The sequence below is a fragment of the Acanthaster planci genome, linkage group LG17, assembly GCF_054643075.1.
Source record: "Acanthaster planci isolate LZ-2023a linkage group LG17, COTS_SCS, whole genome shotgun sequence".
Classification (NCBI taxonomy): Eukaryota; Metazoa; Echinodermata; class Asteroidea; order Valvatida; family Acanthasteridae; genus Acanthaster; species Acanthaster planci.
Window position 1 is genome coordinate 8,826,816 of NC_141793.1, and position 23,485 is coordinate 8,850,300.

Genomic DNA, 23,485 nt, shown 5'->3' on the forward strand with positions numbered 1-23,485 from the left:
GCGAATCTGCAACAACCTGCTGTGTCTACCTATAGTTGCTCATCGCCGTGAGCGCACATATATGAAGCAAGATATGCGACGGAGAGCACCCCCACCTTTGTGTTGGTTATTGTTTGATCGGAATCTCGGGAATTCTTTACAGACATCTACGGGTGTGTTAGGTAACAATAGTCTCGAGTGTATACAGGGATTGGACATCTAGGAGTGTACCCTCCATCCCATATCTTGCTGGGTATATGTACGCCGGTTCGGTCACCTTCAACGGTTACCAACTGACCAGCCGAGAAGGCCATTCTCAAGTTCGACTAAAACTCCGCCGGTTGGACGAGACCCAGGGAGAACGTCACGCACCCGCTGGATTGACATCAACAGAGATCTTGAGGAGCTAAACGTGGACTTCGAAGAGTAGGCCTCGTGCAGGATCCCCTTTTGCGGAGATAACTGGTGGCTCACGTTTGGCCCACGAGTGTCAACATGCAAGAGACATGATGATCATAATGATGATGAATATTGGGTTTTGGGAATACCGCTGTCATGGCATACACATAGGGAGACTCTGTCAATAGAGGGAGCCCCTCTTGCTGTGTTTTTTAAAAGACCGTATAATAATTACATGTATTTGAATCTAACTTTGAATTTTTATTAATGTACCAATCACTATGAATACACCAACAAACCTCAATCCAAAAAGAGCTGGGGTGGAACCAACACCTACCCTGGACACTCTGCCCGATATCCAACATCGTCGCTCTGCGTTTTTCCCGAACCGAGACTTCTGGAGTCCAGTAATGTTTTGCAGTTGATTTCGACACCGAATTGTGAAAAATCGGTCAAGCTATTCAAGCGAAAGGTCTGCCAAAAATGTGCTCAATGCCCGCGGACCGTATGTATCGGATTGACTGAAACTTCACAGATGTAGTCATAACGAGAGTCTGCATGTGCCACGTTTCAAAAAGATTGGATTAGTAAAAACCAAGTCAATACATGTTCACTAACATGCGGCCATGGGCTCACAATACAATGCTAGAGTGAGACTTTCGTCTCAGTGGATAGCAAGATATGTGTAATCCGTTATCATATCCGCTCTGGACTTCAAGGTTTTGTCAGGTGCACGTTTTTATCGACAATTGAATCCACCAAACAGAGCGGCTGCCGGAAATGGAATTGAAAGCTAGCTGGTGTATTAGAAATTAGTACATCACATGGTAGAAACCACATTAACAAAGTTACATCCAAATGTTGTATTTTAGCTGATAGCCGGGTAGGTTGAAAATGTCAGCTGAGATTACAAACCACAAGCAGTAAAATTCAGTGGAAGCCATTTTAGCTGATAGCCGGGTAGGTTATACTCTGTGCTTACAGCAGCAGCACTTCATTGAGGACACCGTTGACGTTTGTCGGATGTGCAGCGTGACCTCGTATCATGTAATTACTGAACTTTGTAAGTGTAAGATTTCATATAAACTCTTCCAAATTACACTTTCTCGGAAATTCTGTTCAATCATCCTGTTTCGAAATCAAGATCCTTCATCTGAACACCAGAGGACACTGACTAATTGTGACGCCCTAGAGGAAGGTTTGGAAATAGTCAGCAAATTATTTAAAATTGTAGAAAACAATTTAATTTCACCTTTTGTGTATCCGTCTGCAGTGTGTCCATGTAAATTTACGGCCTGGTCGATTCAACTACTTCTTTTTCTCTCCACCAGATTCAACTACTTTCATGTTCTTACCTCTCTTTTGACGTCACAGTAATGTTTTGCCTACAAGTGGCTGCTAAAACTACAGCTCTCAGTACAAAAGTAAAAGAAGAATTCACAAAGTATTAAAAGTCCACACAGCTATCAAAATACCATATAACACACGTACGCATATTTGCTACATGAAAATACAACCCTATTTAAAATCAAAGGGACAAATGTAAATTTTGAACGAATTTGAGGTACAATCGAAAACCAACCAAAAGGTGATATTTAAGTAAACTTTGGTAAAATGAGAGTGGTCTATGAGCAAAGTGTCTTTAGAGTGACGCATTCAAGACCCATTAGCTCGCTTTTGAAGATGGCTGGTCTACCATCAACAAAGTGTCTCACCTGGAAACATAAATTAACTGACTTGCCAAATAGATCCTGCAAGTTAAGTCAAAGGTCACGCAGCGAGCTATATAAGAACCCTAATCGGAGAGCCCCCACCTATGGCGATTTTATATGAGGCTGCCCTGTAATTTCTATCATTTTTAGAAGAATGATGTCTGACTAAAGCCACCCCAAGAAACACTCATGTCAGAATTTTATCTTTGTGTTCTTTTAATAATATTGTTGAAAAGTCACCTGAAGATGGGTAAAAATAAATTTCATCATCAACCTTTCACTTCCAGCACTGGCCTCCCTAGGTCTCCTCGAATGTGTATGTTTATCTTCAATTCAGTACTTACGCGAGAACGTTGCTCAGATTTAATTTGCCTACAGGCAACGGGTTCTGGGCTGGCCTAATGTGGTTCTTTTCAGCAAGGAATAGATTAGATTTGAAATTTTTCATAAATGCTGATTATCTCTTTGAGTTGATTCACTGTAATTGTAAATAATTGTAAACTGCTAATTTTGGTCTCCTGTCTAAAGTTTTTATCTATAGACAGCCATAAAATAATTTTGTTTGTGAACATTCACGTAAGAGTACACGCAACTGCACTGGTCGACATGTATTTTAGATTTTCGGAAGTGTGAACTCATGTTTTGGCACGATATTTCTTTTTCGGGTCAGGCAATTTTGCAGTTTCTAGAAATTAATATGCTAGGAAATATTTTACAAATGCCCTTTTCAGAGGGATTTTTTTGAAGAAATAAATGACAAAACATAACCGCGAATTTTGGAAGGTTGGTTTCTTATCCAAGGGTTCCGGAAGTGCGCCATCAGGGGTCCACTTCCAAGCTCTATTCTACTCTGAGTGCAATATACTATAGAACAATTTACTAAATACGCGGAGCTACCTGAGTTGCCGATCGATAATCTGATTGCTGCTTCCGTATAACTTTTTTTTTACGCCTTTGCTTGAAATGCCCCGCGCTTGTCTCGCTACATAATGTGTTTGTCGGGGCCAGGTGTGACCTGGACAAAGTTCAAGTGTTAGGAATAATCTACAGGGACATTAAATCAATGACCAGGAACATATTTAAGGGTGGCCCCTAAAAACTTAGAACTGAGGAACGGTTAGATCATCCCAGAGAGGCAAAGTAGGCCTACACGGCAGCGGAAGAAATCGTTGACCAACGTCATTCAGCAAGATTCTAACGCCACTGCTCTCTCTTTTTACACTTTTTAGAAGAATGCGTTTTGGTTCGCTACACGCAACAACAAATCGGGAGTACATGATTCACTTATTTTGGAGATGACAAAAATATTTATTTTTCGTCATTTCGAACCGGCGGTAAACCAACTCCAAACTCGTTTGGTCGGAACTATGACGTGACACAGGCACGACCGAAGTCGCGACAACGCTCAACCAACGACCAAGCCAGAAACAAGTTTTAGGTCGGGGTCTCGAACTCATCCAACTCTCTGGATAGTAAAGCAGGCATTGCCTCTCCCATACACCAGACGAGTAAAGTGTTTTTGGATCCATTTAAAGTAAAGCAAGGTCATTCCTATGATCAATGGGGCAGTAGGCCGAATCACACCCATGTCCTAACTGGCATTACGCCAGAGGTTTTGTTCTCGAAAAATCTTGGGCTCAGTGCGACCGCGGAAAATTTCCTGCGGTTCAATAATTCACAGGGTACAAAGTATGCGGGGTTGTATCAGCTAAGGTTAATAAGAGAATTCTAACGAAGGCTAAAATGGGACGACCAAATGGCCTTACAAAATAATCCGACAAGTGTAATTTTTTTCCTAGGAAGGTTAGGGGTAATTATCCTATACGCGGAAGTGGTTAACTGCGAGCTAGTAGACACTTACCAACTTCAGTGCCAAGGTAAATGTGGGGCTTTACTTTCCAATTATAGAAACATCTACCAACCACCTAATTCCCAACCAAGAAAAAAAATTAACACATAGAGAATCAAACTCTTGGTTTGTTGGTTCTAAGTATAACGCTCCTCTAACAGAGCTACCATGCAAGTCGGCCGGAAGAGCAGTTTGGTTGTGTCTTATACTTAAAAGTTTGTGTATCCCATTTATGATAACTGCCCCCAGCTTTCCTAGACGAAAACGCAACGGTTAAGATACGCCCATTTTATTATAATTTCCCTAACCTCCCTAGGAAAAAAATATGCATCCCACAAGCTGTGTCTAGATATTCGTGTCAATTCAGTACAGCCGGTAAAGGCAACATAGTTACCAAAATAAACTATCAAACACTGCTTTCCATGTTTTCCATAACAAGAAGCGTATGTAATGTATATGACTACTGCTTTGTGCATTGTTAAAGTGCTAATAATTTCCGTACTATTCTCAGTTTTTCATCCGGAATTTCATCTCGGAGGTTCTCAGCGAGTAGTAATAGCCTTTCCACTGGTACCATACCACTCCCTTGCCGTAGCTGTCCGTGTTACCGCCCAGGTAGTCTCCATTCAGCGAGGCATAGTAACAACTGTTGTGCCACCATGCACTATGGTACTCCTTCGCACAGTTCTTGGTACCCCAGTTGTCGTTATCGCGGTCCTTGGTTGTGAAGGGTTGGTTGTCATGATTGGCCATCGCATCACCTGAAAGAGACGGTGTGCGCAATGTAAAGTGTCACGTCACAAATTTGTAGCAATGTCTACTTATATGGACTGCCAAAGTTTGCAGAAATATCATCCTTAGTTGGTGTCAGGTTTTCCTTATTACATTTGCCCAATTAGGTTGGAATTTTCAGTTTAGTAGTAGATTATTCAGTAGTATTTTTTATTGCGTTTTATAGCTGCGTGCACGTTTAACATTTTGTTTGATGGACTGAAAAGCACGTTTATTATAATTAGTTGCTATATTATGTTCATCAAACTAGCCAGCTTTAAGAAGTTTGTTTTTGGATCTTACTGATTAAACACAGATTACCCTATTCAATCCGTCTGCGGGTTTTCATCTGCTTCTGCCAGGATTTGGTTTCGGAAACAATACTTCTTTAACAATGGTTGCTCTATCTACCCTCATAAGCGAAACCGGACATGTGATCTCCTTCCACCTCAGAAGGATCATATTCTATTCGTTATGACGGAAGCACGTGCGTCACCTACTTGAGATAAATCGTTGGTAGCCATTCATTTTGTACAGCTAATGTTGCACCCGAAATGTTTCATGATTAAGCAACTGTCACACGTCAGGACTTGTAAATACAGTGCATATTAAGCAGATGAGTGCAGAAGTCAAGGAACTGTTTACAAATTATAATTATACTTCCATTTTTTTTACAAACCGAGCGCTCCTTGGGCCCTGATTGCCACTACCGCTCAACTGACACCAGCGAGCAAAATGAGTAGGCCTACATCGTTGAGACAGGCTTGGCGGTAAGCGTCAAAGTGCGAGTGTTGAGGGTTGTTCTCAATTAAAATTCGTTTCTTGAAGACAAAAATACCAATCATTCCTTGAACTGGTTTCAAATTGCAGCTTTTTACAAATGGGGAACGGTGCATTGATTCTTTACAAAGTTTGACAAATGAAGAGCGTTCTACATAGCAGACACCGAGCCTAGGCCTGTCAGCCACACAGGCCCTTTAGTTAAATAAGCCTCTTTCAGGCTTCGCACAATTTAATGGGGGTTCTTACGTAATGGCTAACAACAGAGTAATATGCATGTTCTGCAGTTACAGCCTCGATGCTGTTCTATTGTTTGGAGCTTATGGACATGATGCTACTCCCCGCTACTGATGGCATTTTGTGTCTTGAAAAAGTCTAAATACCAGAATAATAGCTAGCTCATTATGACCAATAATTTAAACCAATAAGTCCAACCTCTCGTCCTCGTAGTGGGAGACAAACATGTGGCTTTCAAGTAGGGTATAGTTCAGTGGGCTGAAGCTCCACGGGCCTTGACTCTTTTAAACCCTACGGTAGCCGTAACAACCCACTCCAAATCATGGAACAGCAGGTCAACAAGGCCCTAGTGAAAGTCTGGTGGCGACAATCGGAGCGCGCAATCTAACAGGCGTCTTCAAAGCTAAAAACCCGACCTTGAGATCTATGGCTAACCCGCTGATAGCACAGAAGAAGGGTCAAGTCGAAAGAGCCTGCGTCAATCCTTTCAGTCCAACCAGCGTATGCGTGGCTCCCTTAACATGGATGTAGAATTTCCCCAATAAATGAGACTGATGGCAACCCATGCAAGACGGTCGAGGAGATGGTGGCCCGCTGGCAAGAACACTGCAACCCCACGCTCAACCACCCACCAGCCATGCCCCGCCCTGACCTCAATGCACAGGCAACAGCCGCAGTCCCCGTTACAGGATGTTCCCTGAGACACCCCATCCCGGCCGAGGTACGTTGTGCCATCAGAAAACTCAGGAACGGACGTATTGCAGGACCTCACGCGTTGACATCATTCCTCCTGAACTTCTCAAGTGTGCAGAGGCCCCAGTAACGAGGCACTTTATAATCTCTTCCTCAAAATATGGCCTTTGGGTATTGGGCTCATATTGAATGGAGAGACGGCACCATCTCCCTGTACATAGGAAAGGGTCATCGAAATGAAGGCCTATCACGCTGTTGTCAGTCCCCAGAAAGGTATTCAACCATGTCCAACTATCTCGCTTAGAATAAATACTCAACGGTCACAGTCGCCAAAGCCGTCTGGCTTCACGAAGCGCTGCTCAACAGAAAGTGCTGTGCCTTCCGATTCCTGTTAGAACTACGTCGTAAAGAGACATATGAAAAGACACAGAAGCAGCCTTCGACTCAGCTGATCAGGAAGCTCTATGGCAAGTCCTGAAAGCACTACATGTACAGTCCCACCATTCCTGCTTCATCTGCTTCAGGCTCAGCATGAGGATAGCACATGTACCTCGACCGGGCGTTTTGGAGACGATATCTCAACCCCCTTTTATAGGCCTACCACCTTAGGTGTACATCTGGGCTACATTCCCGCCCAAAATCTATTATGCCGTGTCATCGACCGGATCCTAAACTGCTGCCAGTCAGATCTCCGAGTAATAGTTGGAGACAAGCCCTTTACAGACACTGGACTATGCCGACGATACCGCCCTGTTCATACAGAAAAACACGACCAGTAGCCTATCTCACTCAAGAGCTAGTTTGAGAAAGAAACCGGGACAATGGGGAATGCAAGTGTCAGGGCCAAAACGAAGACCTAGAGCTACACCGGCCTTGGCCTATCGATCGCGTCACCTACTGTTATGAACCTGACTGTCCCAATCAAGGAGAAATTTGGGTATCTCGGCTGCGACACAGACTCCTCAGGATCTCTTTTCCCGACATTCCCCGACAAATAGACCTCGCTTCGTCAACCTTTGAACAACTAAACCGGGTGTGGCAGAACAAACGCATTAACCTCTCAACCTAGCTGAAAATATACATGACTTGTGTCCTTTACGTTCTACTATAGGTCTATGGGTCGGCGACGTGGAAGCCTAACTGAGGACGAGCGAAGGCATCGAGCCTTCAATATGACGTGCCAGTGGCACGTCAACGGCGTCCGGCGGTCCGACTTTGGACTGTCACCAACACCGCTGTATCACGAGGATCACTGGTCTGAAGAATATCCACGCAACCATCATTTACAAGGACGTCAATCCCTCTTTGGCCTCGTCTGACGGCAACCGGTTGACACGCCAGCCAATCATGTCTCCCTTAAGCTGAGCGTCGATGTACAAGGGGACTCCACCCCGACACTGCCCGCAGGAGACCCATGGACCAACCACGCAACACCCAGGTGGGCCAGGTGGAAGTTGACAATGGGACGCGAGCGCAAAAGCTGTGGCAGTCTGCATCCGATAGCTTCGTCTGGGCAATATACTTCTACCATGATGGATCACAGAAGAACGACGATAATAATGATGCTATGCATCGTTTGTCTTGTATAATGGAATTTACTATTCATGCGTTTTGGTATGCGCAGAGTAACAGCTATGGGCTTAACAGCGAAATGGACGGTTGGTTGCTTTCACCAACTACAATTCTGTAAAAAATCTCTGTAATCTTAATTAAATTCATCTAATCTAAATTAATTCAAATATATCTCGCTGGCATTTTTCTCATTGAAGTATGAAATACAGGAGAAACTGAAATTTTGAAACAACGGAAATTAAAATTTGGAATTGTCCCCTTTTGTTATAGAAAAAAATGTAAGCAACAAATCAAGGAGTTCGCACACTCATCATTGACTCTGAAAATTACAGTCTGGAACCCATAACAGAGCAGAAACCGTAACTCATGTTCTCGTACCGATTTACTTAAATTTGACTCGTGTGAAGAACTTCTGAGGAAGAGGTCGAAAAATTGTTCAAACCTTAATTGCAAGTTTGACTGTGTACGTGTAGCCTACAGGAAATCATTAAAAAAGATCCCGTCTGAATACTCATCTACCAATAATCAATCCACGTGTATAATCCACAATGTAGAAGAAGTTTGCCGCTGCTGCTTGCAGGGTACGTGGAGCGTCTATCATGAAGATTCACTTGGTACTCCTCGTCACAGATTCACAGCATACAATAAGCCTTTACTGCGTTCTCGTTGCATCATGGGATGCATTTTATGCACGAAGGCCATAGGCTGAAAAATGATCGTGATTGGCCAATGCGGGGATGAATGTGCGTCGAGTCCTGATTCTGGTCAGTACCAGCTCATTGACATACGCGATATCATGGGCTTAGAAACTGGTGTTCGTGGAAGGAAAGGCCTAAAGTTTTCTTTTTCTGACAAGTTTAAGAATGTTACTTCTACAAATAACTTTATTCTAAATCTACCTTTGGTAAAAAAGCATGAAATAAAGTGGAAAGGTATATGTTTTGCTGGTACTCTTCTATCATAGGGTTGTGCCTAAATGCATTGCTTGTTTTTCATCCAGTCCAGTGATGAATTATGAGCATCGGAAAGATTTATACATGTACGTGTATCTAATGCAGTCTAGCAATGTTGAAGGGTAGCTGCAATCAATTTGTGTTCAACGTTCAAACTCACACACGCGACGTTTCCCTGTTCGCCTTAGAAAGACGTTTTCACACAACGAAGAAGAGTACAAAGATGCAGAATAATTGTTTAAGAAAAAGTCATTGCAGGCTCAGTACATATTCAACCGGTGCTGGATGTCCAACTTCAATGCATGTTTATGAATGGGAAGAGCTATTGTTGCTATTCACCGGGGGTTTTTTGCTAGTTGGAAGGCATCTTGCCCGGAATATCAAGTGTGTTTTATCAGACTCGGCTCTCGTTAGTGTGCTTTGTGGTAAAATTTGTCAACGCCGGAAAATGCATGAATATATTGAGCTGATTTATCACAAAATGCGATGCAATACCACAAAAACGATTCTCTCGGAAATCTTGTGACCTCAATACAAGTATGAAAAGCCCAAGCGTTCTTTGCTTGCGTACTTCCTAATAGACTGATTGCGCCCACCAAGCCACGTGACCTACAGGGTATCAAACATCGACAAACGTGGTGTAATCTCATAGCAAAGAGCATCCTAAGTGTAATTTACCAACACTGACTAAATTACTGACTACTTATGTGCTGAGTACAAAACCGAAAAATGGCTTCATTTTTGGTAAACAACCACTCAAAACACACTTTGCTATGGCAGGACGCCATGTTGGTGATGTTTGATACCCAGTTTACCCACTATAGGTTATGTGCGGCGGGTGCAATCAGTCTCTGGATCACAGGATTGGCGTGAAAAATGGGCGAATGTCGACCAAGTTGTGTTCATAGTCTCTGAGGGCGTTAACAGTGAGGTTCTATTCATATCTTACCAGCTGTGCCGGAATATTCTCCAACTGTCAGCCTGTAGTTGTCCTCGGCGTCAGCGACGCGGAACAAGTCGTAGTTGGCGTATGCCGAATTACCCTCAAAGTCCGTGAGATCGACGCGCAGCTCGTATTCATCCTGCGCGGTTAGTCGGTGAAGGTTGTCGTTACCTAGCCAGAACTCCTCCTCAGGGTCGCCAAAGCCTCGACGGTATTGGGCAAAGTTGCGGTCAAAGTCGACTGTACCGTCTTTGCGCCGTTGGAAAACCTATTAAAATCATATTTATGAGACAAACTTACTGTGATTTCATTCCAGGGAGAAAATCTTAGCGTTCATTAATTTTGAGCGCTAATTGTGGTTAAACTATCTGATATTTTGCTGCGTTAAACTTTCCTTTCCTTTTGTGATTCAATATTGTGTGAGTGCATGACAGAACACCTTCATCAGAAATGCTCTCCAAGAGGAAATTTAAAAAGAAAACCTGAAAACAGATGCAGTGTATTGCCTGAATGACATCAAGGTAACAGCACCCTCTTTTGTCGGGAAAAGCAGGGATAATTTTTGAATGTTGAGTGTACAAACGAATGCCAAATAGTTTTTAGGCATTGAGGAAAAATACCAAGTTGCACAATGAGTAAAATAATTACCCCAACTTTTAAATCGTCACCGACAACAAGAAATAACACTAAGGTCCACTCCACTATTACTTTGTGAAAATCGCTACGTAAAAACAATTGGTTTCGCGAAGTAACACCACAGAGCGTGCGCGCACACAGACACTTTTTTCGTTTACACATCTTTACAACACAGTTACCGAAACACAATTTGGAAAAAAAAATTGACTGGGATGTTGCTGCATGCAGGGGAATAGGGATAAATATCTCCTTCCACTTTAACAATAATAGTTGAAATTGTGTTCCTGATGGTCTTACCGTCCATCCACCACCATCAGTCTCCATATCGCAGTACACTTCGATCGCCCTTGAGAAATCCAGAGGTTGGACCATATACACGCCGCTGTTCGTAGCACCTCTCGCCAGTGCCTCTGAACAATCCTTCGGCAGTCCAACCAATGTCGCTGCCACAAACAAAGATCATGTATCGTACATGTTTCATTTTCTGTGTGCTGATTGACGCGAAATTAAAAAGTCCACTAAACTTGTTGACATTGGAGAATTTTACATGCGCACAATTAAAAGGATGCTGTCAACAGCAATAGCGTAGTTGAATGTGAAAAAAGGACAAAAAAGAAATGGGAATAGGTTAATTCTAGGTCACATCTAGGTTTAAAAGATGACAAAAAGAATGCACAAAGTACAATGTATCTGTTATTTGATCTGCAAACATGTAGTGTGTAAGAGAGACTCTCTTGATCATTTCGACACGGGTTTAGGCTATATTATTACATTTAATGCTATACTTCAAGCGATATTGGTGATACGGTTGGATCCAAGTCTAAGAAAATGTTTGGGTTGAGCACTTTGCTTTTGTGTGGACGTGAGAGCTGCACTATGGACCTGTATTATACTATAGACGTTTCCTTAAACAGTAAATCGGATATTTCCAGCATAAATTCCCCTTGACTACACTCATAATTCCATACACTCTTTAGTGCAAATACTCATACAATTTTTCCAGACTTCATTCCTGTTTTGTTTTGCAAAGGCCTATTGAAACATTAGCCTAAGTTAATGTTAAATGTTTCAGTTGAAATCTTTCAGTTGTTATTATTATTATTAGAATTCGTGCTAAAAAGTTACATCAAATGGACCCCAATGAAACAAAACTGAGCTGTCAGCATTAACCAAAGAACAATGTATATGGTTTAACTATATAGGCGCGTTTTTGGCAATATGCAAATATAGGTCTATGGCCCGTTGGGTCTACGGTTCATAAACTGAAAAAGCAAATAGGCCTTCGTCCTTTCATGATTATAAAATTCTCCCTATTATATCACCACTCAAGGCATGATACATGGACATGTCATTAAAAGATGACATTGGGAATTAATGAGATGGAAAGGGACGAGGAAGTTCCGGGATGATCTATATTCAGAAAAAGCAGTAGGGCCTACTTAAACATTCAGTGTAGCAATTGTGTGCTTTGGAATGCGACCGCAACATTCCTGTTTTTACCGCAAAACATCACTGAGCAGGTGTGATTTCTCTCATTCTCATTCACAGAAGACATTGAAGGGCACCTTGACATAATGTTTGGAAGGACTCGGAGACTAAAGGTTGCAGGCCAGTAAATAGGTCCAAAATTGCCAGCGCGGACCAAATCACGATTTGCAGGCTGTCAAATTCTCTGCTATTAGAGCCTTTCGTGGCACGTGGACTGGGTGGTTTGTTAAAAAGGTGGATGAAATGCGGGGGCAAGACTGTCAGCTTGTATTTCTCAAAGTATCCTCCACAATGGCCACGGGCCTCTTGACTGTTTTGAGGGGTGATTTTCTCTGGAGAGAAATATCTTCAAAAGTCATCGGTCAAGCCACAGAAAATTGAAAGGAAAATGAAAGATGAGCAAGTGAGCTTTAATTTGATATGTGTCTGGAATACCTTTCCTGAATTTTTAAAGTGGGGATATTTATCACTGTTGTCTATAGCAACTGATTTACTGGTCTAGACCCTATATTCGGTTTCCCTGAAGTATGACCTAAGGAAATGAGGAAGTGCATAAAGTACTTGTTTTGTCCTTGTTGGGGTTCATTTTTTTATTTCAAGTAGTACATGCTAAACACACCTTTACACTGAACAAACTTCATTTGTTTTCTGTGTGGATGTAAATCCGTGTACACCGGGGGCGAATCCAGGATTTTCTGCTGGAGATGGGTTTCGGGAAATCTTTGTTCGTGCGGGTAGTTGCCACGGTTAAATTTAATCCCTTTGTTTTGTCCTCAACCGTACACACAAATAAGACTCCTACATAGTTTCTGCTATTTAGGGGTCTCCCAGCCTTAAGACATAGCAAGAAATCGCAATGGGTGGAGTGGGGTTGACCCTCCATCCCCATCCGTGCCTACACAAAGACCAAATGAACAAGAGAGAAAAATCAAAATAAAACGAAAACGGAAACCAGCAAAAAACGACAACAAACATGTAAATACTCCAGAACTTTCAACAGACTTTATGCTAAAACAACCAGAACACCGTTATCTTCTAACTTTAAATGACATCAGTATTTGGGATATTGCATTAGCATAAAAGTCACCCTAGAAAAGGAAAGACGAAATCCAAAGTAGGCCTACAGATGTAATTCACAGATTACATTGAGAACACCATGTTCCTTTCACATTGGCCAAGGAGCTCTTAGCTTGTGAGCTCCAGGCTCTTCTCCAAAGGGGACAAACGTTCCCCTAGGTATGGTAGTTGCCCCCGCACTCGCATGAACTGTTTGTCAGTCAGTGGACAAGCTTATCCAATTAACAGATTTTCACGTAGTTTTCAAACAAATGGGGCTATTTGTTGTAGTTGTGTTCTTATAATGACGTCACCACTGTTTGGCGGTTAAGTTGCGTGTTGAACAATTGAAACGCACAGTTTTGGCAGTGCCAAGTTTGGCACGATGGTGATCGGTCTAGCGATCACGTTGCGCAATCGATGTTAACCCTTGCTATGAGAATTCTGTTACTTGGTATCGACGTGTAATGTTCACACTACATTGTCAGTGTGGTCCCAAGTTGCGAAAAAAAAATTGACGAGCTTGCTTAGAGCGCAGACATCGCCGGATCACGCAGAACAACCGATCCTGCCCAACATGAATACTGACATTTAATGTGGGGGTGTGATGTAGTTATCTTAAAACAATGCTACAGCATTGCGCAACACTTGTTTAATGATGAAGAGTGATTCAGGCCCGGATATCACTTCCCAACATGACTGTTTTTGCGTTTAAGCACCGATTGAACCCGCACTATAGACCCACCAGGCCTGACTATGCCATGGGATCAGTTTTGTACGCATTATGAACATCCACCTTTCAGCATTTCAATTGGCTCTGCAAGGGTTTTTATTATTTTTTATTTTCCAGCATTACTTTGGTACCAGGAGAGCTTGTAGACCCGCACTGTGATTTAACTAAACATACCGGTAACCACGAGTTCCAAATTATTATTTTGTTTATATGGAGTGAACTGAATTTAACAAATCAAAAAATGGCTGGATAATTTAGAGCCACCTGTGTTTAAAAGCTGATGGAAACTTCCACATTAGTGAATAGAGATACCATCTAAAGTTAAAGGTTTCGACATCGGCTGCCTAGACATGAAAAGTGTTCTGAATTTGCGTGTGTGTGTGCTGGGGGGTCGCATGGGTGGATGGAATGGGAAGGTTACGTTTTCTGTTTTGAAGTGCTTCTTGATTGACTTGGTTCATGACAGGGAATAAGTGCAAAAACATTTTGGAATAGTCAAGTTGTCTTTTTGCTGTGTAGTGCAGTTCTCATCAGACGAAGCCCGTTTAGCCCACAGTCACGGTAGGTCCCGAAGGGACGCAGGAACTCAGTACGCAGGTGGGCCCTTCAAATACAAGCTTGCGCAGCGCTGTAATAAGCGCTTCGTAAAAATTTTACTAAAATTCGAAGTTGTGATTTGTTTTGGATAATGGCATTCCGATCACCAAGGCAATTCAAATTTAAGATGGAGGAAAAATAAGTCGAAATTCACTGTGTCCTTTTCAATTTCAGTCACTAAACGATCTTTTTTTTTTCAAAGTTCATATCTGATTTCGAGTATGGCTTGTGAACATCTATAAATAAAAAAGATCCCGTGATATTTCCTTCGTTCGGGTTTGCCTTCGTTAACGGGACATAAGCCAGAGTCAACACTTGGATGATTGATGCTGAAGCATTTTCGAAGCTTCAAATTCTTCAATTCCCAGCGATTTGCGCAGAGCCTTTAATGCCAAACCAATTTTGTACGTCGATGACCCTGACTGCATTGCGGTGACCTGACACTCCGTATAGTTACAACAAAGGCATGATTTGTTTCCTGTGCTGGGACAATAAACAGACCTTGCCAGTGGCTTTTGCACGCGCAGTGGCAAAATCTGAGTGAGGGTACGGTTGCAGAGCGTAATTGTTAGACTACATTTCGGGTGACCTGCTACCGAGATCGATACGCTAACAGGCTATCACATTACCGTAATTCAGTCACCATACCATTCAATTTAAAAATTAAATGGTACACGCGTGATTATGGAAAATTGACTTTCCTGGTCTGGGGATTTAATGAGTTTGCCGTATGCACCTACATTTTGTTTTCCTGGTCTATTTTGCGATAATCATTAGAGGCGGATATATCGGTATTATTTTTTATTTCCTATTTTTTCCCCATATGGAAGCACGTAACATAACGAGTCGGTTCTAAACTTGCGGCTACAATGGGTTCCAATTTCCTGTAAAAGTTTCGAATATTCTCAATGTAGCCTACGTGAGCCAAAAGAAAAGGTTTACAACTGATACAAACTAACTGAGGAGAACGTTGACACGCTCAATCTGTACAGTGTAAAATGCAAATTAACTAGCCAAGGGGCAACCAAGGGGCGTCCTCCAAAATGAAACAGGAACTTCATCAATAAATTGAGAGTCTTACCAGGCACTGGGACCCCAGGCCGTTGAAATGCCTTCAAGACGACGGCAAGGTCTGAAACTGCCGAGTGAAGTTGCTGCAGTTGCTGCCCCGTGTTTCCACGACCCAGAGCATCACGGCAGCTGTCCCGAAGTCTGGCCAACTCCGACGAGATCATCTCCCGAATGGTGGAACAGTTGCAGCACGTCCCGGAGCTGGTAGAAGCAGCGGGCGAGTGGATGGTGATGTGGGGCTGACAGACAAATTTCCCCGAGCTTATGTCGTCATCCGTTCTCGATTGAGTAGCGGGTCGGTCCCGGTCATCTGTGCCGGGAGGCTGAGCATCCACATCGGTACTACTGCGGGTTGTGGTTCTGCTTTGGTAACGTTCTCTCGTCATGTCAAAATCTGTAGACAGCGGGCCTGACGTGTCTTCGTTCCCTGCCGGGATGAATGTACGCGGCCCTCTGGCAACATCGGGTCTAGCGAGGTTGTCCCTATTTGTCGAAGTTTCTTGCGTCTCCGAACTGTTTCCGTGTTCAATTTGAGATTTGGTCACGGTGACATACAGTGCAGCTAACAAAAGAACAGTTTTCACGTGTGAAGGGCCCATTTTTTGCATGAGATGAATGCGCACAGACAGCGACCAAGATGGCAACAGCACAGCTTATACCACTGTCTTCCTGTAATGTTTATAAACTCTACCAGGGCATGTGCGCAAAATCGTGTACTGCACAAAGATATACTCAGGAAATGACAGTGGTACGGTAGCCTCGACAAATCCCCCAAAAGTTTCAAGCAACAATACAAAAAATGAAAGGGAGGCATAGAACCCAAACTGGCACCATCCCATTTAACACATTACATTGCAGAAGATTGATTCGTGGAACATGATCAAACTGGCTTTCCTGTAAATTAGGTCTATTTTTAATTACATTATAGTTACAATTAGCAATAGTATTTTTTCAGTAGTAACACAGTCAACAGACTTGTCCACATTCTCTTAGTATTAATTGGTGAAAAGGCATTCAGTGGTCATCGTACAGAGGAAGGTCCCGACTTCCTAATTCAATCGTCACACAAGTCCCTTGTCCAGACAGCGTATGAAGACGTGCCAGACCGATTAATACGACAATTGATAACGCCTTTTAAAAAGGAAGCCTTTAAGGAAAGGAAGAAGAGGGCACGATCAGGGAAGTGGGAAGTCACCTGCAAATATATTACGTCTAAGATCTCTGAAAACATTGTAATTGCTATGGGCCAACTAGAGGACTGTTTTGTGCATTATTCTGGTAACTCAAGCTCTGAAAGACAGAGAACTTTTCAAAGTGCTGTTTTTTTTGTTTTATTAAGCCTTCCTGTGCGCACTTTGCGAACAGTAAGCGAGCAAGCACAGAACCATTAACTTAATAATTATAGATCTCAAACCACATTTCCTGCCGCTCTGAATCCAGGACCCTTAGACAAAACTTTAGGGAAAACAAGGCCTGCCCGTGTATTAGTTTATTACACACGATTCCCTCGTAAATGTAATGACGTGATTTGAAATGTGATCCTGCAGGTGGAAATCATCTAAAGCCCTAACCGATTTCATGAAATTAACACATCTTCAGTGAGTAATAAGGGTTGAGCGAGTGTAGCCGACCTAGCGGTTGACCTGGTGTTGGTGTGGGTATAGACCTTTGTGCGTAGATTGGACCCCGTACTACATCGACCGGGGTAGAGATGGAGATTGATCATCAGTGGTGCGTTTTTCATGTACAATTACATATAAACATTCAGAGGTTTTCAGAATCATCACCACAGGTAGGTGTCAGGTGTTTCAAAATATACCCTTCGCCCCATTAGTTTTATTGGGGCCATATTTTCTGTTTAGTTTGTATATCATTTTGTAGAAATATAAATTAAAATAAAAAAGTAAATAACTAAATACGACTGTTGCATACAAAGAGAAGGAAAGCCCTTTATAGTGCAATGGATAGGGAATTTTCAAACAGTGAAGTATCTTTTTGAAATTTGGTTTTCCGAAATGTGAAAATGAACTTGAAGAGTGTTATTTATTGAACTAGAAAAGGTACATCTCATAAACATGAACAGTATTGTAAGAAATATTTTTGTTTAATTTTGGTAAAACGTTTTACGACATGCACAATTTTGAAGTTATGTTGATGAGTTTTGTTTTCGAGTTCGTTTTTGCGAGATACGTATTTTATATCTGATGAAAATCAACTCGAAAAAATACATCTCATAAAACTATTTTAAAAACGTACATCTAAAACCAGTTGCCTCCAAATACGGGCAATGTTTCTAAAAATAGATCTTGTAATAGTGAAGCTGAAAAATGTATCTCGTAAAAACGAACTCTGGAAAAAGTTACACATTGTAAAAACGATATTCGACAAAACTTCGGTATTTGAAAATGTTTACTTCATGGCACGAGTGGGCTTTTCGTAAAAGAGGGTGGGCTTTGCCTGTCGCAATCACCTGGCAATCCGAGCCGAGTGGAACTGAGTCCTTGTGCTATCTCTGTTTGCTAAAGCTTGCCGTTTATTGATGTCTGTCAGTGGAGACACAGTTGGACTGTTTGAACGTTTGACGAGAATAACCCAACCATTTTGGATAAGGACTATATTGCAAAAAGGGGACACATTGCACAAGGCCTTTACTACGGGAGCCATACTAATAGCGTTAATCCTGAGCATTCCGTGTGTAGTGTCTGAGTACCAGACATCCAATGGAACATAAAGGCTAAGTTTAGTGTTTATTCATGACTTTTTGCCATGATTGTCGTTTGCTTCCTTTAGTTTTTATCTCAAGGATGTTGTGTCAGAACGCATTTAGTAATCGCATCGAGTTGCAGTGTGTTTTCGTGGTCCTTTCAAGGTAAGTCGAAGTTTGAGTTATGCTTCAAGTTGGTCTGTACTGCAGGCGTTGCCTTTGACTGAATGGCTCCTTACGGAGGGGGACACGGCAACCACTTTGTAGATGGGATCAATGTTGGGGATTTTATGAAAGCAGGAGCTGTATTGGCCCTTTTCGTTTCCTTTTTGTAAAGTATTTTTCCCACTTTCTTCAACGCTCCCCTTGCTACGCCCGCCGCATCCTCCCTCTCTCAGTTCAATGGTTCAGGTATAATGCGCTTGGTGTTACCCTGCGTGTTGTTTGATCTGAAAATGTCAGATACTGATGTACGTACGAAAGGGTAACAGCAAATATGAAGCTATCAAGCTTAAGGATAGGACGGAATCTTTTAGTTTATGTAAAGAGAAGAAAGAAACCAAAGGACAAAAACACATTTAAACAAGCCCAATTAAAACGAAAATGTATTAGTTTGTTGGGTCATCAACTAAAGAACGCTCCTAACAAAAGCTGCAAATAGATGACATAGATATTTAGTCAATGTCTTATACCCCACGTTTTTCCAGTACAACATGCAAATAGCCATTAAAAAATGTTCGCTCGTCGACTACTTTCCCATTAGTGTCAAAGCATCAACCTGGAGAACGGATCCATGGCTTTGACAGCAATAGCCGTGTAATCACATCGGATTTCCCAGACTTCCGCTAGCGCTCACGTTGGACAGATTGACACCAGAGCCAGCAGGTGGACGGACTGTGGGTCTATTGAATTAAGCCTCACATGCTGAGGGTCGGTCTGGGGTCCATTCAGGAAACACTGGTTCCTTTTTTTTGTCAAGTTAACTCCAACTACAAGAGCACAGGTGTGCAGCACAACCAGCCGTGCGAAATTCCGCCACAGTATCTCGAATTGTTTCTTGCCACTCTGCATTGTGGGAAAACTTCACCCTAATCATTCTATTCAAGGCCCAGTCTGTTCAGCCAAGGGTTCTGTTTAAATCAGTAAAGGATTTCTGACAGCATTTATGAGACGGAGTGTCTTAAAACAAGAAACGTGGATATGCACCCGTGCCAAATAAACGGCCACAATAACGTGTTTGTTAGCATGAAAAAAAATTCAGGTGAACTTCCCTGTCTTTTTGTAGTGTCAAATTTTAATTTGAATTTCCCTATCCATGAACCGTGAGGCATGTAATATCTTTGGCAGAAGACAGTATCAGAGTAATATCTTTGGCAGAAGACAGTATCAGAGTAATATCTTCGGCAGAAGACAGTATCAGAGTAATATCTTCGGCAGAAGACAGTATCAGAGTAATATCTTTGGCAGAAGACAGTATCAGAGTAATATCTTCGGCAGAAGACAGTATCAGAGTAATATTTTTGGCAGAAGACAGTATCAGAGTAACATCTTTGGCAGAAGACAGTATCACAGTAATATCTTTGGCAGAAGACAGTATCAGAGTAATGTCTTTGGCAGAAAACAGTATCAGAGTAAACATGGGCAAGTTCGGCCAAGGACCACAATGAACCATAGAAAGTGTCCTTGCTCAGTGGTTTGACCGTCAAAAAGTAGTCTATTTTGTTTGGATATAGAGGTCTAGTCGACTATTTACCGTGCGACCAGCCTACACCTCACGAGGTATGTCGCGCCTTTGGTTGCCAAAGTGCAGAGAGGACCAGAAACAAGACAAAAATGGGAAAAAACGGGAAATGTAACTAAGTACATGTACGTCACTAGTAAATCATCAGTTTTACTTTCCTTTTGTTAGTTTGCCCTTCATAGGGCCACTTTTTCTCCCCATCGACCTAAAATGACCTGACAACAGTTGCCTACACGGTACGTGGGTTATGGCCCGAAATTTGCCTGCGCCTGCGAAGCGCCCTGTATACGCATGCACGTCATGACAACACGTACCCGTCAATAATTTGACACAAGGCTAACAAGGTTCACAAATACATCCCACGCTCCCGTAAAAACAATAGGCGTCACAAAACACCTACTCCCTGTACCTTAATTACGTCCTAACACGCACAAATCCCAGCCTCCGAGGTGTGGGCGTTAGGGGTCAACAGTAACGATTGACAACAGTGTTGGGCTCTGGTGATTTGTTAGGGGACTTCTTGGGTTGTGCTTGCAGGAGCTGAGCAGCTGTTTCTCAGGCCATCTAGAGCCTGGAATGAGTTACTGTTAAAACCTAATGCAACGCGTGCTTGTCAGTGACAGTGGAATTCTCTTGCAAATACCATGTCCTTTGCATGCCAGTAGGCTGTTGCGCGGAGGCGGCACGTTTAGCACCCGGCACTTAGCCTACATTGAGTGCCACGATGCTCTCAGAATCGACAAGAACGAGCTTGTACGAAAACCCTTGAAGAACTGTAACTAAAAAAGTTATCTTTGTTACTATCGCGGACGCGATGATGGCTTGTAGACATGTGACTGCTCGTAAATATATGGCAGCTTTGCGTACAAAAAAGAAAAAATAACTAAGGTATACAATGGACTCATGGAGCATTGGTAACATTCAGGGGAAAAAGGCGAAGAAAAAAATTGTGTATCAGGTCTTCTTCAATTTGCAACAGTGACATAGTTGAGATGATCAGCGCCGTTGCATTGCCACCTATGATATGCCCAAAACAATGATCCCACGGTATGGTGTCCTGTTTAGAAAGGAATGTTTATAGAAGTCTGGTTGAGGGTTACTCCCTGTTAATACATCGACAAAGGAATATTTCTCAGAAAAAGTTTTTATACACTTCTCCCATCCCAGGCAGAAGTTTAACAACTTAATATCAAAGGGAAAACTTTTAAAACTAAATGTTGCTAACGGGTTGGGGATTAAAAAAAGAAATTCTTGTGCAGCACAGATTTCATTTGTGATAAGTTTATATTGAAACTCAGAGTTTGACATTTTTCCGATATCAGTCGAAACTGCATAAATTTATCGTCAAGAAACGCGCAATGTTGTTTTCAAATTTAAGAGAGAATGTGAAGCCATGTGCTTTTCAATGACAATAAAAATATATATGCAAACGTTAATCGCCTTTCTCGGAGCATTTGCAACCCTGTGTTACGAAATATAAAACTACCCTTTTAAAAATCCATGTCCTCGAGATGACAATGTCCAATTAAATTAAAGCAAACGGAGTTATAAAGAAATCCATTTCTCCTTCCCAGCTAACTTAAATTGCATCCCGTCAATAGCTTTGTCTGGTTTTTCAAGTACAGCGTCTTTTTAAAATTGCTGATAGCACACAGCCACGTTTTAAACCACTGTTCAATAGGTGAAAAATGCATTCTCAACTTGATTAGGATTGTCCATTAAGGAATCGGTTGATGTGCAGCTTGCAAAATGAACAATTGTTCCATCTGGGATAAACTGATGTGTGTTGATCGGTCTACGAAGATAATTCATACATTAGTTACGTTTTGGAAATGACAACTTCGCAGGCTGATCAACTTCACTACTGTTAATAGGTCCATGCGATGACATTTTGTGAAATACGTGTTTTGTGCTTCTAAAAACCTTGTTCAATGTATGAAATGAATTTCACATCCTTTGGGAAGTCAGAAGTAAAAAAAAAACACCTCTGTAAACATTTCCTAAGACTTTCTGGGCACGGAGGGCGCTGTTACAAAGAGCATACAGTGCACTAGGGAGACACTTTTCAGTTTATATGTTTTTCTGTTGGCAAAGTGAACCCAAATATTGTTCATTGAAAAACATTTCTAAGCATGGCTTGCTCGTTGGCTTAAAATATCGCTCTGTATTCACACAGGTTTAGTTCCTTGGATAACAAAGAGTATTGAATATGAATATTTTCATTTTCATAAAACTGACAAGGTACCCATCCCTATTATATAGGTACCGATAGCTAGCTGCAGTGTAACGTATGCGATTAGCTCGGCCAATTTGGTTGCTGAATATTTAAATTTTTGTCAAACTAATAGCAGTGCTTTATGCATAATATGACCATTGTTTAGAATACGATAAATGGGACTGATTATTCTATTTGAGGTTCATTCTTTTCAACGTCAATGTCAATCCTATTTTTTGGAGCAGATTGATAATTTAATTATTTCAATTATTTGTGTATGCTGGAATTATATGGCTCTTTTCAGAGTTTGTGCTGCCTACTACTGTCTAGCCTGGCCCCTGCTATCGATAACGGATCATTTCCGAACCTTGCTACCTGACACGTGGTGCATATAACATTGCCCCTTGGTGGTCACCTATGATGGTCCTTGAGGGACATCGCCCGGAAACGTCAATATTGACGTCAATATTTGCGACCAAATGTACGACTTGTATTTCCGGTTGCGAATATTGCCACAAATTTATTTCCGGCAAGCTAGGCGGAAATGAAGTGTCCACGCGCATGTGTAATGATCTACTGAAGTCGTTATTTGGCTGCAGCAGTTTTGGCACAATGCAGGGGGCACAACATTATTAAGCAATAACTGTGTCTACAGCCGAGCAACTTCTCTCTCTACCTAGCTAACTGGAAAATATATTGGCGTCAATATTCGTGACTGAAGTTTGGTTTGGTCACAAATATTGACGTCCATTTTGACGATTGGCGATGTCCCTCTAGGGCCACCATAGTCACCCGATGGTCGCGACAATAATATGATATATAAATTAAAAACAAGGTGGAAACACCAAAGTACATCTCTAAGAATTTGAGAAATTAATTGTATTACACGGATCCTGTAAATTTGCATAAAAGCTAAGAATAATTCTTTGGTGGGCTGTTTATTTAAAAAAAAAAAGGTTTCTGTCACTTCTTGAGAACACCGAGGAGATGTAATATGTGATTTAACATACAACGTAACCATAGAATTAAGTTTTGTAAACAATGATACCCAAGATTTTCTCCATCTCTCTCACCATCTGCTTGTCAGCAAGTCCGGGAGGCAATACTTTTATCGCACAAGATTCTGTAGATATACTTTGTCCTCTATGCGAAATGGTTTTAATGCCGATTTTCAGAGGAGACCAGTCTTCTTGTTTTTTTGCACCTTACTTCTTAACAGAGAGTGTAGAAACAACCTCAGACTGTGGAACCCCAAATGGCTGTCATTATGTATGCAGTACACCATGCAGTATTGTGTGCCAACTCTTCATGTGCACTGACGCATGACCCACCATTTTTGTTCTAACAACAACAGCT

General features: G+C 41.9%; 1 protein-coding gene across 1 annotated transcript; it reads right to left on the minus strand.

Annotated features, from left to right (window-relative positions):
- Positions 1–1,596: 1,596 nt before the first annotated feature.
- LOC110985549 (microfibril-associated glycoprotein 4-like) lies at positions 1,597–16,183 on the minus strand. Its single transcript, XM_022246640.2, has 4 exons — positions 15,480–16,183; positions 10,822–10,967; positions 9,895–10,156; positions 1,597–4,700 (listed from the first exon to the last, which is right to left on the minus strand). Exons 1-4 carry the CDS (start codon positions 16,075–16,077, stop codon positions 4,447–4,449), a joined length of 1,260 nt encoding a protein of 419 aa, XP_022102332.2. The 5' UTR covers positions 16,078–16,183; the 3' UTR covers positions 1,597–4,446.
- Between the last annotated feature and the right edge of the window lie 7,302 nt (positions 16,184–23,485).